This window comes from Pistacia vera, unplaced genomic scaffold (assembly GCF_008641045.1).
Source record: "Pistacia vera cultivar Batoury unplaced genomic scaffold, PisVer_v2 Contig71, whole genome shotgun sequence".
Lineage (NCBI taxonomy): Eukaryota > Viridiplantae > Streptophyta > Magnoliopsida > Sapindales > Anacardiaceae > Pistacia > Pistacia vera.
Window position 1 is genome coordinate 48,155 of NW_022196568.1, and position 19,627 is coordinate 67,781.

Genomic DNA, 19,627 nt, shown 5'->3' on the forward strand with positions numbered 1-19,627 from the left:
TAAATTTGATATACAAGGATATACAATTAAATGATATCACATTAAATAATATTTTAATTAAGAGGCATTAGAGGAAATAATAAAATTCGTTTTAATTCATATAAAAGTTCAATTATTATTTTATTAAATATAAAAGATCTAATTTTACAATTTTCAAGCCTAAATTTCGCTTGAGCTGGCTCTCTGTCTATGAAACGACAAAAATTTTAAATCCAAATCCTTGTATATCCTGAAATTATTAAGAAAAATAAGTTTTTAATGCAAATTGATAATGCCCATTATCATTTTTAATTCTATTTCCTTTTAAAAAATAAAACTGTAAGTTTTTAATTAGGTAAATAAATATACTATTCTAAAATTCAAATAAAAAATAAAATCTATCCTTATTACAATTAATCTCTATTACTTAAATTTTTTAAGAATTTTTTTTTTTTTTTAAGAAATAGTCAATAAATTACTTAAATTTGATTGTTCATAAAATATTTTTCTCAGGCATGCTATTCTCAAAGGTAGGGGTGTTCAAAACCGGTTAATCGGTCCGAATACCCTTTTTTTTTTAACCGAACTGGTTTTCCAATCCCTAAACTGGAACCAAATTGGTTCTAAGGAAAAACCAGTTTTGAACTGAAATTCTTAGCCTTTGATCTAATGTTACCCAATGAATTTTAATGAAAAGTTAGAATTAGTTATTTTTAATGTTAACTAAAACAGTTTTTTAACTATTGGATTACCATGAATCAGTGACTATGAATTTAACTCATCCGCGAGTAGTCCAGATGATTACGACAAATTGGGGATTGTGTAAATAAATGCACAGTTTTAAATTCAATTCTCTATATGAACATCTGTGATTTACTCAAAGATTAGTCGAGATGCGTGTAAATTGGCTTGAACATTTTGGTTACAAAAAAAAAAAAAATGAATTTGTGTCAAAAATCTGTGTTGATTATATGTTATTAAATAAACAGTATTTAATTTTTAAAACATTGGATTAGAGTAATAATTAAAATTTGAAGCCAACCAAACCTCATTACTTGCTATACATATTTTCTGAAGTTCCATATAGGCACTTAAAACGTGTCGCTTAAGAACAACATCTACGTGTTCCCACGCTCTAGCTCACCGAACTCCACGTGAACATCTCCTGCAAGCGCACTTTGTTAACTTTTGGCAGCCACGTCAACATGTAATTTGTCTCCAGTTGTCAGGTTCATCCACGTCACCCTCTTTCTCCATTAAATTTAAAATTTAAACATAACAAATAATTCTCTCTTTCAGAGTCTTCTCTTTAGACATTCCCTCCATCAATTTCAAAGGTAAATTTCTCTATGGCTGAGTTAATAAGCCTTACTTTTAATTTAATTTCAAGTATTTACATTAAGTTCTTAGCTCTAGTCTCTGCACAATTTCATCTGTTTTTCTGCATTTTGTTTGTAGCTGTTCTTTTTGCACACTTCAATACTTGATAAAACGTATTCTGTTTAACTCTGTCTCGTACTGGTATAGTGGAATGTGTAGCACAAATGTTCTTGAAATTAAACTTTAATTAGCTGTTGTTAAATGTTAAGAGTAAGAATTGAAAATTAAATATAGGGTCCAGATGAACCAAGTTCTTCGATAAACCTAGGTTTAGTTTGGCGAGACAGATTCCTTTTGTTTTTAAATTGTTACATGGACCTTCTCAATGGATGGTATTTATTTTAGGTGTTATAGAATATTCTGAGTTTCTTTCAAGTTTGTGAGTTGAAAAGGAGAAATTTCAAGTCTGAGTGTTCGGAAAAGAGCTGTTTGAAGGCTTGCGATGCAATGAGTTAGTGGATTTATCTTGAGAAGACACTTAGAAAACGTTTTTCCGTCTCTCTTATATATGTTCATTGACTCATTCTCTTCCTTATGGTTATTATTTATTACCTTTGCAAATATTTAGAGTTTTGACAAGGGACGTTGTTTGTTTGATTTTTTTTTTTTTTTTTGATAGGATGTTTCTTTGTATTGTTACTTACTGTGTTCATAGTATATCCTCGTAAATATTCAGTGTTGTTGACTTCTATTTGCTATTGAAAACAATTTAGGTTCCTTTCTCCATCCAATTCCCCCTTGCAAACACTATCCTCTCAACTGATTAGTGGAACCCATTTAATCTTGAAGGTTTTGTTTCTAAGATCTCTAGAAAGCGAATGATTGCTATCCAGCATGTTTACTCTTTATCTGAGTTTTGCTCATCAGTGTGACTGATCTCTGAAAGCCCTTTCCGTCTCAGTCCTCCTCATTAATCTCACATCTTGTACATCAGGTGACCTAACAAATCTCTTCAGTATGTTTTTTTGTTTTTTTGTTATTCAATTTTTTTCTTATGGAGTTAAGGAGTTAAGGGATCATTATTGTGGTCTTAAGGGGTTAGGTACCTTAGATAAAGAAAATGATTGGTGAGGAGAGGTATTTGATTGAGGATGACTGCATGAACCCTTAATAACACTCTCCATGTGAGGGGGACTGATGGGGGTTTGCCAATACCGAAAAGTTTTAGAAATGAATTTGGAACACCTTAAAGTAAAGCCACAAAATTTACTACCCACTGAACCAAAACCTGAAGGTAGGGGCAAATTACCTACTTGGTTCATATGAGTCACTAATTGAATGAATGGGAGAATCACAGGTGGAGAAAGCTATGGATTCATGTTTTGTTTTTTTCCATTCAATTCACGTGGAAATCTTTTGTTTCCATCACAGCACCAATCACCCTCTTTAAAGTAAAACTTTCTCAAACCTTTGACTATAGGGTTTTTCTCTGGGAGAATGCATCCTCATTCTGTCTTGTATCTCCGAGATCCCTGAAGAACAGGTGATTTTTCATTTATACTTTCTAGCTTTACAAACAGATTACAAATTTCTTGCAACTTGGTGGCTAGAGTTTTGTTCTTTGGCTCAAAAAAGTTTATTTATTATGCTTTTTCACTTCTAAATGGTCAAACATTGGGCTCAAAAGGTAAGCTTTTGCTTTTTCCTTCGAATATGTTTGCTAGTCGGAACAGAGATTTGTTTCTCCACAAGATAGCAGGAAGGAATTGTGTAGCTAAGTGTGGTGGTGTAGAGCAAAACTACCTGATTGCACCTTAGAAGGAAATCATTTGCTTTTAAAGTCACATGGTGATATATAGTGCTACGTTCAATTACATTTTTAGAGTAGCTAATACTATTCTTTTGTAGGATAAAAGAGCAATGAAGACAGATGTGCTGGCTTTGACAGAAGATGAGATCCTGCCAGTGAGTGAAGTTCTAAATGTAATTAAATGTAATTAGGGAGATCAGTAATGAAGCAGTTGAACAATGTGACCCCCAAATCATCACTCAAGTATCTTCTCTAACTAATATTACTAGTCCTCTGCTAGGTTTCACTTTGTTCATTTTAATTCAATTCCTTTCGGTCACAATATTGTTGTGTTGCACTGCTGTGTGGTCTTTCAAGCGTTCTCTTTTTGATATCTCTTTGTAGCGTGTCATGTTTTTGTTGAATGACATCATGTATGTATTATTGAGGAACCATTTACCTTTGTGCTTTGTTGCCTTTAAGCTTCTTACTTTCTTTCTCCCCAATGAAAATTATTATTGTTTCATTTCCAGTTCAAGATTTGATATCTGTCATTGGGGCAAAATCGTTGGTGAATCATTTAGTTATCAACCAGTGGCTTAGACTTCCACTAGCTCTTAAATGAATCAAGTATGTTAATTGAATAAAAAGATCCCGTATTCTCAGGATTTTTCTGCGTAATTTCCTTCTTTCCTTGTTCGATTTTTATATGGTAGTTTATTGCTCACATCCAGGTATTACATTTGTTCATCTTATGTAGGTCAGCTACCAGTGGAGTCTACCTGTATAAACATTGTCATTTCCAGCTGTAGATCACTTGAATTTCCTCCTGATAAGTTGTTTGAAGAAATTTCAAGAGTACTAAAACCTGGTGGGATAACTGTGGTTTACAAGAACATAAAATGTGATAAAGAGGATGCAGCTAAGGTAAATGTTCTGCAGTGTTTTTTTCATTGATCTCTTGGCAATCTCATATGGACTTTCTCACAGGCAGTCTCTGTTCTTGAGCACAAGTTATTGTTAGTAGGATTTCTAGACACATAATCATAATGTCTTCAACTAAAATCACTTGCACCACCTGACGTTGGTCAATCTTTTGGGATGAGTTTCTTTTTCACCTGATGTTATTAATGACATTATATTTTCCCTCTGCTTTGTGAAGTTCTGTTTGTAATCGAATATCCAAAAGAGTCCTTACTGGTTAAGGATTAAATTGACAAGAAAAGGATTGACAGACATTCTCCGTTTGAAGAGATGGGCACCTTCTCTATTTTAACTATTATAATGTTTTCTCAACTTTTACTTGTATACTTCAATTGTTTGAATAAAAAAATAGTGACATTACTGCTCAATCAATGGACTCCGTTTATTTTTTTTCTTGTTAACCCAAGATAATTTATTTGTATGCTTTAGTTTCCTTTTGTGTTGTTCTCTTGTTCAAGATGTTAAGACAAAAATGTTAGTTGGTGTGTGCAAATCTCTACCATTGACTTTGTGTACAATGTTAAGAATTTGTTGTTTGATATACTGTTTATCATACTGATGAACTTGGGAAGCATTGCACCAGGTTCCAACTTCCCATAGTTCCATCAACAAGATGAATATCAGGATATCAAAACTTTGCCATCGTTTCTATCATTTGGCTGAGAGTATGATTATTTGAATAATTTATTTTACAAATTACAATTTGAAATTATATTCCCTCTTTTCTCATAGGTTAAGGGTAAGAAACCTTCTCGGAAAATTGGATCATCCTTTCCAATAAAGAAGGCCCCTAAAAGTTTGTCCAAAGTTCAGATCAATGATAACTATGATTTGATTGATGAAGAAGCCCTCTTAACGGAAGAGGATTTGAAGAAACCCCAGCTCCCATCTAGTAAGATAGCAAAAATCAAAATTTCTGATTTGTGAACTTTCTTTTTGTGTGAAATTTGCAAGTAAATTATGTACCATTCATTGAATAAATTGTTTGTGCACTTAGTGATTGTGAAGTTGGAAGCACAAGGAAAGCTTGCAAAAATTGAACTTGTGGGAGAGCTGAGGCTGAGGAGATAGTACAGAAATTAGGACTCTCCAGGGATCAGCTGAACAATCCTCAATCAGCATGTGGTAATGTATGTATTTTTATGAACTTTTATTTGGTTATTGATTATTAAGTTTCCTCTCACTGGAATCTCTAGGTACCCAGGTTGGTTCTCATATATTTCTATGTTGTAAGTGTAAATCTTTAAGTTTTTTTAAACTTTATTTGAAGTAAATAAAAGAAACCAAAAACTTAATGAATTTCCATAATTACCCAATTGTGTTATGGTGAACCTCAAATGATCACTCCAGCATAGAATTCAGGTTAATTCACGAGACATCCCCTGAGTTTTCGTGAAATCTTACCAACACCCAACAGTTTTCAAAAGCCTAAATGAACCTGAGAGGTTTCATGGGAATTACCGTAGATTCAGAGTGTTCTCACTTCTCATATTGTTGGGTCCAGATGAAGTACAAAACGAGCTTGTTTGTTTAGCAGGGTTTCATTCAAGTGAAAACTCATGCAAAAGAAATGATTCAAAAATATTAGTCATTGATTTTGTCTTTGGCTGTGCTGTTCTCAGGATATCATAAGGCATCTGCTAGGATCTCACATTGGAAGGGAAAAGGATGGGCATGTGGGACATAAAGGGCTTGGACACCCTCCTTTGGTAAGCTGGTTTTTCAAGGAGAGTTCTACTCAAACCCATAAAAAGCCCATTGCCCAGCCCAATTGTTTGAGTAATGGGCGTTGAAATGGGCACCATCTGAGAGTTGATGGTCGAGATTCAATCTTGGATACGAAGGAAAGACGAAGAAGAAGCTAGTAGGAGAGAAATTCATTCGTCGGGAAATATCCACTCTCATGAAGGAGAACATCCAAACAGTGCAGGTGGGTCTGGAAACAGTGGCCAGAATCGGAGCAAAGTTGGTGGACAAAAACTGGAAATGCTGATATTCTCTGGCGAAGACCCATACGGATGGATCTTCAAAGTGGAGAGGCGAAGGCCCGTACGGATGGATCTTCAAAGTGGAGCGTTATTTTAGCCTTAATGGAGTATCCGAGGAAGGGAAAAAGGGTGGGCATGTGGGTTATAAAGGGCTTGGGCACCCTCCCTTGGCAAGCCGGTTTTGCAAGCAAAGTTCTATCGAAGCCCATGAAAGACTCATTGTCCAACCCAATTGTTTGAGTTGTTAAAGTGAGTTTCTATCAATTTATATCAGAGCATGATCCTGTACCCACGGGACATCGCGTACATGGCATGCTAACCTTGGGCCTGGGTTGCTACCCCAAAAAAGGTCAACGTGGACGTCGGTTGCGGAAGCGTGGTGGAATGTTAGGATCCTACATTGAAAAGGAAAATGGTGGGCATGTGGATTATAAAGGGCTTGGGCACCCTCTCTTAGCAAACCAATTTTTCAAAANACCTCCCCTGAGTTTTCGTGAAATCTTACCAACACCCAACAGTTTTCAAAAGCCTAAATGAACCCGAGAGGTTTCATGGGAATTACCGTAGATTCATAGTGTTCTCACTTCTCATATTGTTGGGTCCAGATGAAGTACAAAACGGGCTTGTTTGTTTAGCAGGGTTTCATTCAAGTGATAACTCATGCAAAAGAAATGATTCAAAAATATTAGTCGTTGATTTTATCTTTGGCTGTGCTGTTCTTAGGTTATCACAAAGCATCTGCTAGGATCCCACATTGGAAGGGAAAATGATAGGCATGTGGGATATTAAGGGCTTGGGCACCCTCCCTTGGTAAGCCGGTTTTCCAAGAAGAGTTCTACCTAAGCCTACAAAAGGCGTCCAGTCCAATTGTTTGAGTAATGGGAGTTGAAATGGGCACCATCCGAGAGTTGATGGTCGAGATTCAATCTTGGATATCCCACTCTCATGATAGATCTTCAAGTGGAGCGTTATTTCAGCCTTAATGGAGTATCGGAGGAAGGGAAAAATGGTGGACATGTGGGTTATAAAGGCTTGAGCATCCTTTCCTAGCAAGCCGGTTTTGCAAGGAAAATTCTACCCAAGCCCATAAAAGACTCATTGCCCAGCCCAATTGTTTGAGTTGTTAAAGTTGGTTTCTATCAATTTGTATCAGAGCATGATCCTGTGCCCATGGGCGTCGCATACGTGGCATGCTGACCTTGGGCCCGAGTTGCTACCCCAACAAAGGCTGACGGGGTAAAAAGACCAACGTAGATGTTGGTTGTGGAAGCATGGTGGAATGTTAAGATCTTACATTGAAAGGGAAAAGAGTGGGCATGTGGATTATAAAAGGCTTGAGCACCCTCTCTTAGCAAGCTGATTTTTCAAGAAAAGTTCTACCCAAGTCCAAGAAAGACGCATTGCCTAACCCAATTGTTTGAGTTGTTGGAGTGGGTTTCTATCAGCATCATTTGTCATTCAGTATCCTAGGAGCATTTAGAAGTGTTAAAATTACCAGAGTTTTAGAACATCATTCGTCATCTTTCTCACAATCTTGGAAGTATTAGATTTGCCTAAATTCTTATATTATGCAGCATATTTCCGGTAGCTTGAGTTTGATAAATTTATTCACTTTGTAGTGTGGACTAGGAGACGCTTTTCGCTGCGGCACATGTCCTTACAAGGTACTTCCACCAGTCATACTGGGTGAAAAGGTACTGAAAATATTGAATGCAGGGTTTTCTCATATCTATCTGTCTCCCTCTGATTAAACAGAAACATATAACTCATGCAGATAGCACTGCTTGGAAACTTTCTCACGGCAGACACTTTGAACAAAAAATTGGAGATGGTATTTTCACTAAATATTTCTAGTTTCTGGATACTTTCAATAGTCCCAGCCTATGAATTATCATGGTTTTGAATTGCAGGAAAAAACATGGAAAGGGTATGCCACGTCATCCAAGTACCAAAATTATCATGGTATGTGAATTCTTCTCTCGAGATTCTATGATCCTGACATGATAATTTCCTTTCTGCTTTGATAATTTCCTTTCTACTTTGCTGTAATATTCATGTGCATGTGGGACTCTAGGAATGCTTTTGTCCAGATCTTTTCAGGTCTTCACTCTTCACCTTAGAATATTTGTACGATAAATGAAGGGGGGAAATGTAAAAGAGAAAAACTTTTTTCCCAAAATAATTATTGCTTTATTTATTAATTTTTTATTGGATAAAATTTTCCTGGGGATTTACAGCACAAGTAATTCCTTTTGTTAAACATGATTAGTCTTTTGCGTTAAAAAAAGTGTTTATTTTTTAAAGAAATTTTTTGAGATATTTTCGTTACATAATCTCAATCAAATCGTGATTTCAGGGGTGTTGTCGCAAACTTTCTGACTTCGTGGATGATTTTATTTTTAACTCTATTTATCAACATTGGGTTACAGTTAAAAAAAAAAAAAAAAAAATCAAACCCTTTTTATCTATTACCATTATATATCACAATTTGCAATTTAATAATCAATAGTATTTATTTTAGTTTATCTCCAATTATTAAATTTTGTGATGATGTATTTTTTATTTACTGAAATAATTATCTTATTAAAAAATTTCTCCAATAGAAAGTAAAAGCTTTCTTGTCGGACAAAAGATTTGCTTGATGCTTGATACCATTTATATATATATATCTTTTTAGAAATTTTATTCAATATGTCTTTATAAAGAAGCATATGTACAAAATAAAGCACCAAAAGATTAGGTTTAGACTTTGCTTTAAACAATCTTTAATACCACTTGGATATGAAGTTTAATCTAATTTAAAAAGTAATTATATAACAAGCTGGTTTATGAAATGATTTGTTTTATAAAATGAATCTAAAAGTAGATTTATTTTAGCTACTAGAATTCAACTACAGTTTTTACAAAGGTTAATTTAATAAAATATCTTTGAATTAACTTAGTTGGCACCGCCGACATAGTTGCACTCACCACCAATCAGCGATCTATGCAACCGTTTTGACGGTGTCATTAAATACCGCAATGTTTTACTGTAGAAACCCAGCAAAGTTCGGCCATTTTATATATTCCAAAAATTATTATTGCTAAAGGATGTGTTAGGGTGAGTATTAAGGTTGTAAAAGATTTAATAATAGCTAATCATGAAAAATGCAAAACATTTCTTAATTAATAAGTATATCTGTTTCTGAATAAATAAGTTTAATAAAATAGGAATTTTGAATATCTTTTAGGGTGTATTTGGTTGGAAGTAATGTTGAATTACTGAGATAATATCATCTTATATTACTTGATTATCAAGTTTGGTTGTCAAGTAATATAAGATTCCTGTAATCTTTCAAAACTAATAGTAATTATTGTTGATAGTATAAGAGGTAATATGATTATCTTCATTTTCTTAAGTATTTTAAGATTACATGGTAATCTTAGTTTTGTTACAATTTTATTCCTTATTAATAAAGTTTTTGAACAATAATGCTCTTGTTTAAAAAAAAAAAAATTACATTAATTCGGTATTACAATTTTACCCCTGTTTAATTAAGTTTTTGGATAATAATGTCCTTATATTTAAAACAAATTGCAAATCATCACTGCCACATAGCCACCACCGTTGACAGCTAGCCAACCACCATCGGTCGCGGCTAGGAGTCTCCGATATGGTCGTTTCTGGCCATATTGATGTCAAAAAAGGGTCAGATAGCCATAGATCTGGCTAGAAATGGCCAAGTCTATTCAGGTAAAAAATGACCAAATTAATTTGGTTGTTTTTTGGCCAAATTTGTCACAAACTAGCCATTCTGGCCAAATCAATGGCCGGAAATGGCCAAAGCAATGCACAAAGGCCATTGGGTTATCGGGTGCCGGCGATTGGCAGTGGTTAGGTTGGTGGGAATGCATTCGTTGATTTTTGAAACTTTTATTATGGGGTTGTTTCTGTTAAGTTTTAAATATATGGGGTTATGTAATAATCTAAATAATAATATTTAATATGAGGACAATTTAGTAATTTAAATAAAATACCCACTAATTTATTTCAACCAATCAAATACATTTTCTTAAATATTTTCAACAATCTTCAAGGTAATCTATCTTTCCATTAATATAAGATTCCTAATAATACAACATTCTGTAAATCACTTAGTAATTTTAATTATTTTTATAAGCTTGTGGGAGCCCATGATAGAGGATTACTTGTCAAACACATTTTTAGTACATGTTGAAACGTTTTTAAATAATTATTAAAATTATTATAAGTTAATCTTCTTTGGTTGAAATTTTGAACACAACTGGTTTTTGGGATTAATTAAGCTCTTTATATGTATTTTTGTAGACGAATTTGGTATATACTCTTCCAGATAACACTCTTATTTAAAGTGTTTTTTGTTTTTTTTAAAATATATGTATAAATGATTGATAAATATTTTTTGACAAAACGATTTCCATAATTTTGTAGAAAGCCTTTAAATTATTTGAATAGAAAGTGTTTATCCAGAAACACTCCCAAATAGTCAAATTATCAAATACATTACTACTAGTATTATCAACCTTATCCTCTAGCTATTATCACTTATACCCTAATGCAGTTGCTGGTAGGGGTGTTAAAAAAAACCGATTATTAGAACTGGAACTGGCAGGTACCTAAGGTTTGGTTCTGGTTCCTACCCGGAACCGACCATCTACTGGTAGGTTCCGGTTTCAAATTTTTGGAATCGGAACCAGGAACTGAGACTAATATAAAATAAAATTAAATAGTAGGGGGTTAAAAAAAACTTTTGTAGAAAATAATACATTTATATTTATATTTCATAACATTTAAAATAAGTTTGTTTGACTTTTGAGAATCTATTTTTACAAAGTAATGTAATTTGTAATTTGTAATTTTATTTTTGTTAACAAATACCAGGTGAGGGGTATTTGTAAGTTTTTAAGGATTTTTTTTTTTTTGCCATTTTAAAAACTTTTGGGGGGTCATGTAATTTTACAGGATACCCAGAACCGAAACCATTGTTACAGATTCTGGTTCTGGGTAACTAGGAACTAGAACCGTCGGTTCTAGTTTCAGTTTTAAATTTCAAGGGACCGTTAGTTCTAGTTCTGATTTCTTTAAAAAATGTAGAATACTCGGAACCGAACACCTTGGCTACTTACTTGTTGATTTATTAAATTTAGGTTAGGAAATGAAATTTACCAAGGGTATAACATGTTTTATGAGCATCAAACAAACCACGAGAAGATGTCGTTAAGCTAAGCTCCACTCGTGATGGAGGAGCCCACGAAATCGTCATCCAAAACCATCAAATTAATTTGTGAAAAGGAAAGTGTGAGGTGGCATATTAGTTTGGCTTGGATTAATCATGATGATCATCATCATTATTTTGATGGATGGATCCACAATCATTAATTATATGCTCAATTATTTACTACATTAAAAATTATTCTTCCATCTACACCTTACAAGCTAAGTTATAAACTTTCAAACCCAATCACACACCGTCCATCACACGCACCTCATCTCAACGGAAGGTCAATAATGGACATGATACAGTACATCAGCATCTATCGTCATCGCCTTTAGAAAACACTTTTTCTTTTTCTTATTTCCGTTGGACCTACTGCATATGTCATATTTTGTGGTGGGTCCAATGAATAAAAGTTCCACTTAAATCATGATACATGTAGTGGGCTATAATGACACCTGTCACAATGTCGTGGCATGTGATTATCATCATGGAATTACAGTGGTCTGATCATTCGCTGTCAAAAGTCAAAAACAATGAGAACCCGAGGTTAAAGATTCCACCGTGACCGACACTTTTTATGTCATCGCGTTGTCTTTAGTACTGCGTTCAGATTTCGACACGTGTACATGCATATAAGGGAAAACAATGTATATAATTCTCGTGAAATTAAAAAATTATTTTTTTTTTTTTTAATATATTACTTGTTAATCAATTCATTCAAAGAATCAAAACGTTGAAAATTTCTCTTCACCAATTACCATAAAGTTACCTTGTTCCAAAACCTGAAACTTTTGACTTCCAATAACAATAATTACCATAATTAATAAAGGGATTTAATACTAAATAATTACTCGTCAGACAGAACTGAACAAGGCATTTAGGTACAATTTATGGTGGCAGATTCACGTTTGTACTTCTTAAATTAAAAAAATTAAAATTATTTTATTCACGAATAATCAACATGGAAAATAAAATATGATAATGCAAAACAACTTTAATTATCTTAAATTAAAAATGCAATACTATAAATTACACGTGTAATTGGACTCTGGAGGCATCACCAAACGAGCCTACATCTGACTGTTAGATTAGTCTCAGAGGAGAGTTTTAAGAGTTGTTAATGCGCTCTGTTCCACCACCACCACATCATTCCAGCTGTCTTCCGAACTCGAGGTTGCAGTAACTAACGGTCGGAACATCCAGCTGGATTCCAATCACTACCGCTAACTTACGCCACCTCCCTCTCAAGCGCACGTTAACATTAAATTATTAACAAATTATGTTCATTATTTTTATTTATTTCCTTTCTCTCCACAAAATTTACACAAAAAAACAGTTCAACAAGCGCCATAAAATTGAGCGAAATGGTTTCCTAACAAATGAATTCATATTATTTCACACGTGAAAAAAATAGTCAGACGTAAGCACACGTGCGAGAGTGATAAGAAGGAGCTGGAGCAAGCCAGCAAGGCAAAGGGATAGATTATGAACCAGGAAATGTGCATTAAAAATCGGCGATTTTTCGGTGGGGGCGATATTTTGGAGCATGCTTTTCAATCTCTTGTAAGTTTCTCAGACTTCCAATCGCCAAAAAATCGCCTCTCCGCAGCTCAACATATCGGCTGACATCTTCCATTTCACTGGAATCTACAATCAGAAAACAGATAAATAAATTAACGAAAACAATAAAAATACTTTCAGAAACCAAAAATGAAGCTGAATTGATCCTGCATTATATTTATACCTGTGTGCGTTGAAAGCCGCTTGAATCCGTTAAACTGAGCCAAATCTGAAACACAACAGCAACAACCAAAAAAAAAAAAAAAAATCAAACAAAACTTCAGTTAATTAAAACGAAGCCGTCGATTGACAAAACAAAAATTACCTGATTGAGAGGGAGAGTGAGAGGAGAGATAGAGGACAAGAAAGCAAAAGAGAGTGAGAAGAGGAATGAGGTGAACGAGATTTTCAGATTTAGAGTGAGATGACAATGAGGAAGGCGGCGGTGAGAGCGAGAAGCGGCGAGGCTTCGTCGTCTTGCTTTGGTCGTCGTCGGTGAACGAAGAAGAAGATGGAGAAACGAGTTCAGTTACACGAGAATCTTCTTTAGGAACTCCACCACCATGGCTGTGGAGCTTGGAAACCGGCGAGCCTAGAGACTGTCTATGCATGGCTGAGAGAGAGAGAGAGAGAGAGAGAGAGAGAGAGCGAGAGAGCGAGCTGCTGTTGAGCTGTGCTCTGACCTCTGAGTTATTGAGGTAAGAACAGGTAAGCGTGGCTTGTTTTTTATTGCTGGTCTTGGGGTACCGTTACATTACCGGCACCATCACATTTTTCTATATTTTATATTTCTGTTATATATTTTGGGTTTTTTTTAATTATTAATAATAATTCAGTTAATGGAATATTTAAAAAAAAAAAAAAAGTGAAGTGGTCCGGTCTGTTGTTGGAGGAGCTTTATGGCTTTTGCTGAGACTGAGTCGGACCCGTGAAACAGAAAATACAAATTAGTGTATTTTTTATTTATTTATGAATAATGCAGACGCATGAGTCAGTATCTTATATAGAATTAATTTATAGGAATTAAAATGATATGATGGTATTAATTTAAAAAAAAATTAATTGATTGACTAAGATACATAATAGAATGTTAGAGTTGTTTGTTGAGAGACGTTATATATAGTAAGGGTTAGTTACCTTAGTTGTTGGATGGCCAGTTAATTACCCATAAATTTCAACCCAGGTGGTAGTGCTACCTCCTTTTCTGTCAACCACTCTAATTGGAAACTACTTCCCTGTTTATTATTTTCTTTTTAACGTTTTGTTTTAATTTAGTAAATATAGATTTGCTTAATTTGATAGAAGATAGAAATAAGGTAAACATAGAAATAGATTTAATTTAGATCATTTTTATAAATCCCTATTTAGATGAGGTTATTTAATGTTAAAAGCAATGATTAGGAACCTGGCCTGTTTGACAACTAGGTCAGATGATCAGGTCACGGTTTAACCTGTCTAACCGGTTTGATCAAGGGTTTAACCGTCTATTCTGTAGGTTTAAAATCTAACATACACATCTCTGGTAAATACACATTAGTCCATTTAGGTTTGAAATCCAATAAAAAACACCCCTATAAACAAGTGACGATTGGCGGCCAATTGGCCTTCAGAATGATGGGGTTTTTGGTGGGAAGATGCCGATGAGGCAAATGGAGGGGTCGGGGTGATTTTCAGCATCAAGAACGAACCAAAAAAAAGTAAAATTGCGAAACCCTAAGGGTGGCTGACGACGATTGGCGAGCAATTAAGGTCGGGGGTGTTGGGGTTTTCGGTGGGGAGATGTCAGTGAGGCCAATGGAGGGTTCCAGAGTGATTTTAGTCACTAAAATTCACCGGAATGAGGGAGAAAGTGCAGGAATGTGAGAGGGAGTGATTGGAAGGAGCAGGGGGTGTTTGTAATTTTGAGGACAGGTTTTCTACCTTTGTCGGTTAAACCGATGAAGGCCCCGAGTCCCAGTCTAACTGATTAAAGCGTTGGGGTGGGGTTCCTAATCAGTGGTTAAAAGTTATTTCTAAAACAATTTGTATGTTTATTTGCAATTTAAAAAATGAAATAAAATAAAATGGAAACCTTTTTGTTGGTGCTAATGTAAACTTTTCGCTGATAAGGATATAAAAACATGTAAAAAAACATAAGGGAATTACAACGACAACCCTAGGTTTAACTAATGCACTTATCGAAAATGCAACCTTAGTGCTCATCCCTTTAAATTTCAATTGAAAACGCAACCTTAATGCTCATCCCTTTAATTTTCCCTAATAAATTGATGGAGAGGATAGAGTTCACATTTCAATTTTTATTAAAGGGTATTTTGAACCTTTTTAATTTTCTTTTTCTTTTTATTTTCACTTCCAAAACTTCCGAAGAGGCTAAATCCAGCTTCTCACGACTTTATAAGGCTGGATTTGTCTTCCAATGTCGTCAAGAGGTTGGAGATAGCCTCCAACAACGCGTGTGAGTAGAATTCAACTTCAAGTAATGCCTTCAACGTCAAATTTGACCTTGTTAGTGTCACGAGGCCATTTATAGCCTCTAGCGATGCCATGAGGCCTCATAGGTGTCATGAGGTATCTAGCAATGCCACAAGACCTCCACATCCTCAAGCAATACCACGCAACCATCGACGACCTCAAAGTGTTTTCAAGGTAAAGATTAAATGTTTATGGTTTTCAAGGATGAAAAAACAATATCTCATCTTAACAAAAATTTTGTAAAAATTTTCAAGCCAAGGTCTCATTTTGACATTTCCAACAAAATCTAGGGCTTCCTATAAATAATGAAAATGCACGAATTTGTATTATCCTTTTCTGAAACAAATGAAACACTCATATAATTCATTATCGTTGCATATACAAACTAATTTGAATTTACATCAATGCATTATAATTGAAGCCTCTAGAAAGGCTTCACATATCTATAATTATAACCATTATTTCTTATTAATACTGATTGGAGAATAATAATGTGTAATGATCGATAACGAAAAATCACCAATATCAATAATGATAACATGTTTATGGGACTTATTATTATCTATCACGTGATCATTTTGTTAACGATTTTTAAGCTTACTTTGGAGAAACAACATTGCCATACTTTTAGGCGATGATTCACGAACAACATAAACTTCAAGTTTATCGTCTAAGTCTTTGAATTTTCTTTCAAGACTTATTTTTTAGAAAATTTTCTTTCAAAAATTTTATTTTCAGTCATTGAAATCTTACACAAAATAAATTTGATTATAAAATATATATTTTTTTAAAAGTTATGAAAAAAAAAAAATTCTTAGAATTTTAATAGTTTCCACGTAGTAAAATAGGTTTATAAAGTTGACGAAATTGATATGGGTTCGATGACATCGGCCCAAATAGGCCCAATTTCAATTAGTTCAACGGTATAGATCGAGAGGTAGAGATCAACGGTTGTGATGAATCCCACGGGAAGCGATGTTTGCACTTGCCTCACAGAAAAGTAGAAAACTAACCAAAACCGTCAGCAGGTAAGTGTCGAAATTTCTGGCGGCTTCAAACAAGATTTCTTACTTGCGGAAAACGAATCATCTAACCAAAAGTAATAGGAAATTAATTTTAACAAACACAAACACAAAATCTTGTAAAGAACGTTAACGATACAAATAACAGTGCGAGAGAATGGTGGTATGGGAGATCACTTTGGCGACGGCCTATTTCTTGGGGCTTAAACGGACTTACAGACTCGCTTTGAAGATTCAGCGTCGCATTATAAGCCAAAAACACCCTAAGATACGCCAGTTTGCTCACAGGTTTACTTTTTTTTTTTTTTTTTTATTTCTTTTCTGATTGAGTTTTCATCGTTTTGTTGGACATTGATTTGTGTTATTGATTTTCTGTTGTGGATTTTATTTATTTATTTTTATTTTGATGATCAGTGAGAAATTAGGGATTTTGGTTTTGTAATAATGGCAAATAAAGTATTGTTTTGGAGGAAAGTTAGCGAGTTTCTATTTGCATGATCTTTTTTCTTTCTTCCAACTATTTTGTAAGATATTTATGGCAATGGCAAATTTGGAACGTGTAGATGGTATTTTAAATTTTAAAAATTTTCAATTTATGGGAATTGAAAAATGACAGTTTTGATAATGAATGTCCAGAAAATAAGTGTACCTTTTCTCACACTGAGAGGTTATTAATTAGTATTGCCATCTATTTGTGGGAATGTTGTTAGCTTTTGTTGATAAACTGCAAGTGAATAATTAGAGCCTGTGATTTTTGAATGAGAAGCGAAACATGATGGTGATGATAACAATGTTGAGAACTACCTCTAGTGTAGTAATTCATAAGGATAAAGTGGAAGGTTGGTGGTGAATTAGCTGTGCTTAGGCTCAGTTAAGGTGCGGCCGCCAACTTTAAAGATATCCAAGTTAGGTTAAGTTAATTAGGAAGAAGTGGTTTAGGAAGAATTAATTATGATGTACTTAAAGGAGGCTAGCAACATGAGCTATTCTAGTGATTCTGTATGGAAGTGTGTTTATATTTGTCATGGGAGTAATCTTTGCTATTAAATTACATAAAAGCTTGTATCTTTTGTTGGTTATGTATGAGTTATATTAGGATTATTTAGCCGAAATTTATCCCTCTGATCCCCTTGTATTCTCTCTTAACTTGCACAGAGTCTCCAATGGTGTTTTATAAATTTTAATTCATGTTTTGAAGCATCTCTGTGAGTGCCATGCCGTCTATTGAAATAAAAGTTTTTTTAATAACAAATTGTTTTCTTATATGAAAAACAATCAGGCATCTTTGAAAGGGACTTTTCCTTGAATCTGATAATAATATCATTTTTTAGTTTTAGTTTTGCTGTAATGAGCTTAAATATCATTTGGCTAGAGCGATGGTGTGTGCTTTTCAAGTGAGATGTTTTGGCTTAAGTTTATTGGGAGTTTTTTTAATGGGCTTTGATTTATCTAGTTGCTTTTGGATGTTTGAGCGTCACAAGATTGGAATTGACTTTGTAGAGAGCCTTTTTTTCTGTTCATATGCTTGCCCAATTAGCTAGGTAGTGGCTTGGAACTTATAATTAGATGTTTGAGTTTAGAGTTTTCACAGTGTATTTGGCTGGCATTTATATTAACTTCACAACAATGACGAGCCAAGAAGCACTTTTTTGGTCATCCAGAAATTGAATAAATATAATATCTGTGATATTCTCTGCATAAATTAGTGTAAGCATTTTGGTGCTTTGGACTTCATGAATTAATTTGGTTTGCATTATGAAAAAAAAAAAAAAAAAATCTGGACTACTCGAACCCTTGGCTATTTTAGCATGATATTACTGAACATTGCATTCCTTCTGCTGGCTTACCTGTTGTATTGCTGTTCTTGTACTACCAATGCTGAGTTAATTACCGTTAGGAATTGTAATTTTTCTTCTACTTTTTTGAAAAATAATCAATGTGTTACCACCACCAGTTTTGAAGTGCCAGAATTGTTGTTACAAACTAGCTTTCATATTTCTTCATTTTTTCAACAGACGAACACGTGCTGTATTTGATGTGGCACTCAAGTTTCACCGGAAGATACAAGAAAGGGACATAGAAGTTGGTCGAAATCTTGGTAACTGGATTCTGCGATGGCTTGACCGGATGAAGCCTTCTGCTCAAATCCGTGGTTCATCAGAGAAACCCATACATGGTTCTGGTCCAAACATGAACATGAGCAACCAAGTAACACAATCTTCCAAGCCAAAAACTAATGGGATCAGTACATCTAGAAACCAGGATTCAGACAGGCATCTATTCACCTCGTTAACAAATATACGACCTAAACACTTTCCTTCAATTGCAATGATGTTGCGACCACCAAGGACAGCTGGGTCCATAACCCAGTGTAGGCATCTCTACAACAGTGGGGCTGATATGTCAAGGTTGAACTACAAAAGAGGTGGGTTTGATGGAGTTATTAGGAAGGATATAATGCTGTGGATGCTGCAAAATTAAAGGTAAAAGTTCATATTTATTTGTGTTTTTGGACTCTTAAATTTTGAGATTCATCTAAGGGAGATTTGGTTTGATGCTGTATCATCAAAGGACTGCATGCCATGGAAACTAACATATCTAAGGATCAAGCATTTTGTTATGCTTCTTTGGTGCTCATGGATAATAAATTAAGTTCCCTTTGATTTTCTGACTTTTAATTTTCTTGACCCGCATTTTCTGGGGAGATTCAGGTTATTGTGATCGCAAAAATAGTTATGAATATTATTGTTGTTTTCTAATTGTACTTGTCAATCCTGTAAATACACCAGACCTGGCAATCAAACCGGGATGAACCAGGTCTATTTTAAGCAGAGGATTGAGCTGACATTCTTAACTTCGTGCTTTCAATCTTATAAACCACGTTTTTATTTAATGTTAATGAGTTTTAGTGTTCCCCTGCGGTTTACTTGCTCAGCAATTTGCACATCAACAAAGTGCAAGCATATTTACATCAGAAAAGAGATTTTGAGGGAGTAAAGGATTTGCTTATGTAGCATCTTTTTTTACCATAAAAAAGCTTATGGGGGTTGAGGTCCAAAGGTCTAGCTGAGAAGCAAAGTTTTTTTTTTTTTTTTTTTCAAATGATCGAGGGTGTCTGTGCTAGCTTGCGTGCACTTCGATTATTCTTTTGGGACCGTGAAACTATTAGTCGGATACGAGGTCTAATAATCACGCCTATTAGGAGTTATGAGGAGTTGAACTCGGAAAATCATGTAAACTTAGATCTTTATTTATTTTTTAACCATTAGGCACCCA

The 19,627-nt window shown here is 34.4% G+C and overlaps 2 protein-coding genes and 1 pseudogene across 2 annotated transcripts; 2 read left to right on the forward strand and 1 right to left on the reverse strand.

The window, feature by feature from the left end:
* The first annotated feature begins 3,053 nt into the window (after window positions 1–3,053).
* On the forward strand, window positions 3,054–8,030 carry LOC116114333 (annotated as a pseudogene).
* A 4,222-nt stretch (window positions 8,031–12,252) lies between these two features.
* Window positions 12,253–13,523, reverse strand: LOC116114428. Its single transcript, XM_031400576.1, has 3 exons — window positions 13,183–13,523; window positions 13,042–13,086; window positions 12,253–12,944 (listed from the first exon to the last, which is right to left on the reverse strand). The coding sequence occupies exons 1-3, from the start codon at window positions 13,466–13,468 to the stop codon at window positions 12,802–12,804; spliced, it is 474 nt and encodes a 157-aa protein (XP_031256436.1). The 5' UTR covers window positions 13,469–13,523; the 3' UTR covers window positions 12,253–12,801.
* A 2,890-nt stretch (window positions 13,524–16,413) lies between these two features.
* On the forward strand, window positions 16,414–19,327 carry LOC116114414. Its single transcript, XM_031400554.1, has 2 exons — window positions 16,414–16,639; window positions 18,367–19,327. The coding sequence occupies exons 1-2, from the start codon at window positions 16,509–16,511 to the stop codon at window positions 18,830–18,832; spliced, it is 597 nt and encodes a 198-aa protein (XP_031256414.1). The 5' UTR covers window positions 16,414–16,508; the 3' UTR covers window positions 18,833–19,327.
* The last annotated feature ends 300 nt before the right edge of the window (window positions 19,328–19,627 follow it).

Bases quoted from the DNA above. Each gene is read 5' to 3' on its own strand.
- LOC116114414 (XM_031400554.1), top strand. From the start codon at position 16,509: ATGGTGGTATGGGAGATCACTTTGGCGACGGCCTATTTCTTGGGGCTT. The intron at 16,640-18,366 runs GTTTACTTTTTT...TTTTTTCAACAG, and splicing joins ATACGCCAGTTTGCTCACAG to ACGAACACGTGCTGTATTTG.
- LOC116114428 (XM_031400576.1), bottom strand. From the start codon at position 13,468: ATGCATAGACAGTCTCTAGGCTCGCCGGTTTCCAAGCTCCACAGCCAT. The intron at 13,087-13,182 runs GTAATTTTTGTT...GTTGTGTTTCAG, and splicing joins TCACTCTCCCTCTCAATCAG to ATTTGGCTCAGTTTAACGGA. The intron at 12,945-13,041 runs GTATAAATATAA...TTCTGATTGTAG, and splicing joins GCGGCTTTCAACGCACACAG to ATTCCAGTGAAATGGAAGAT.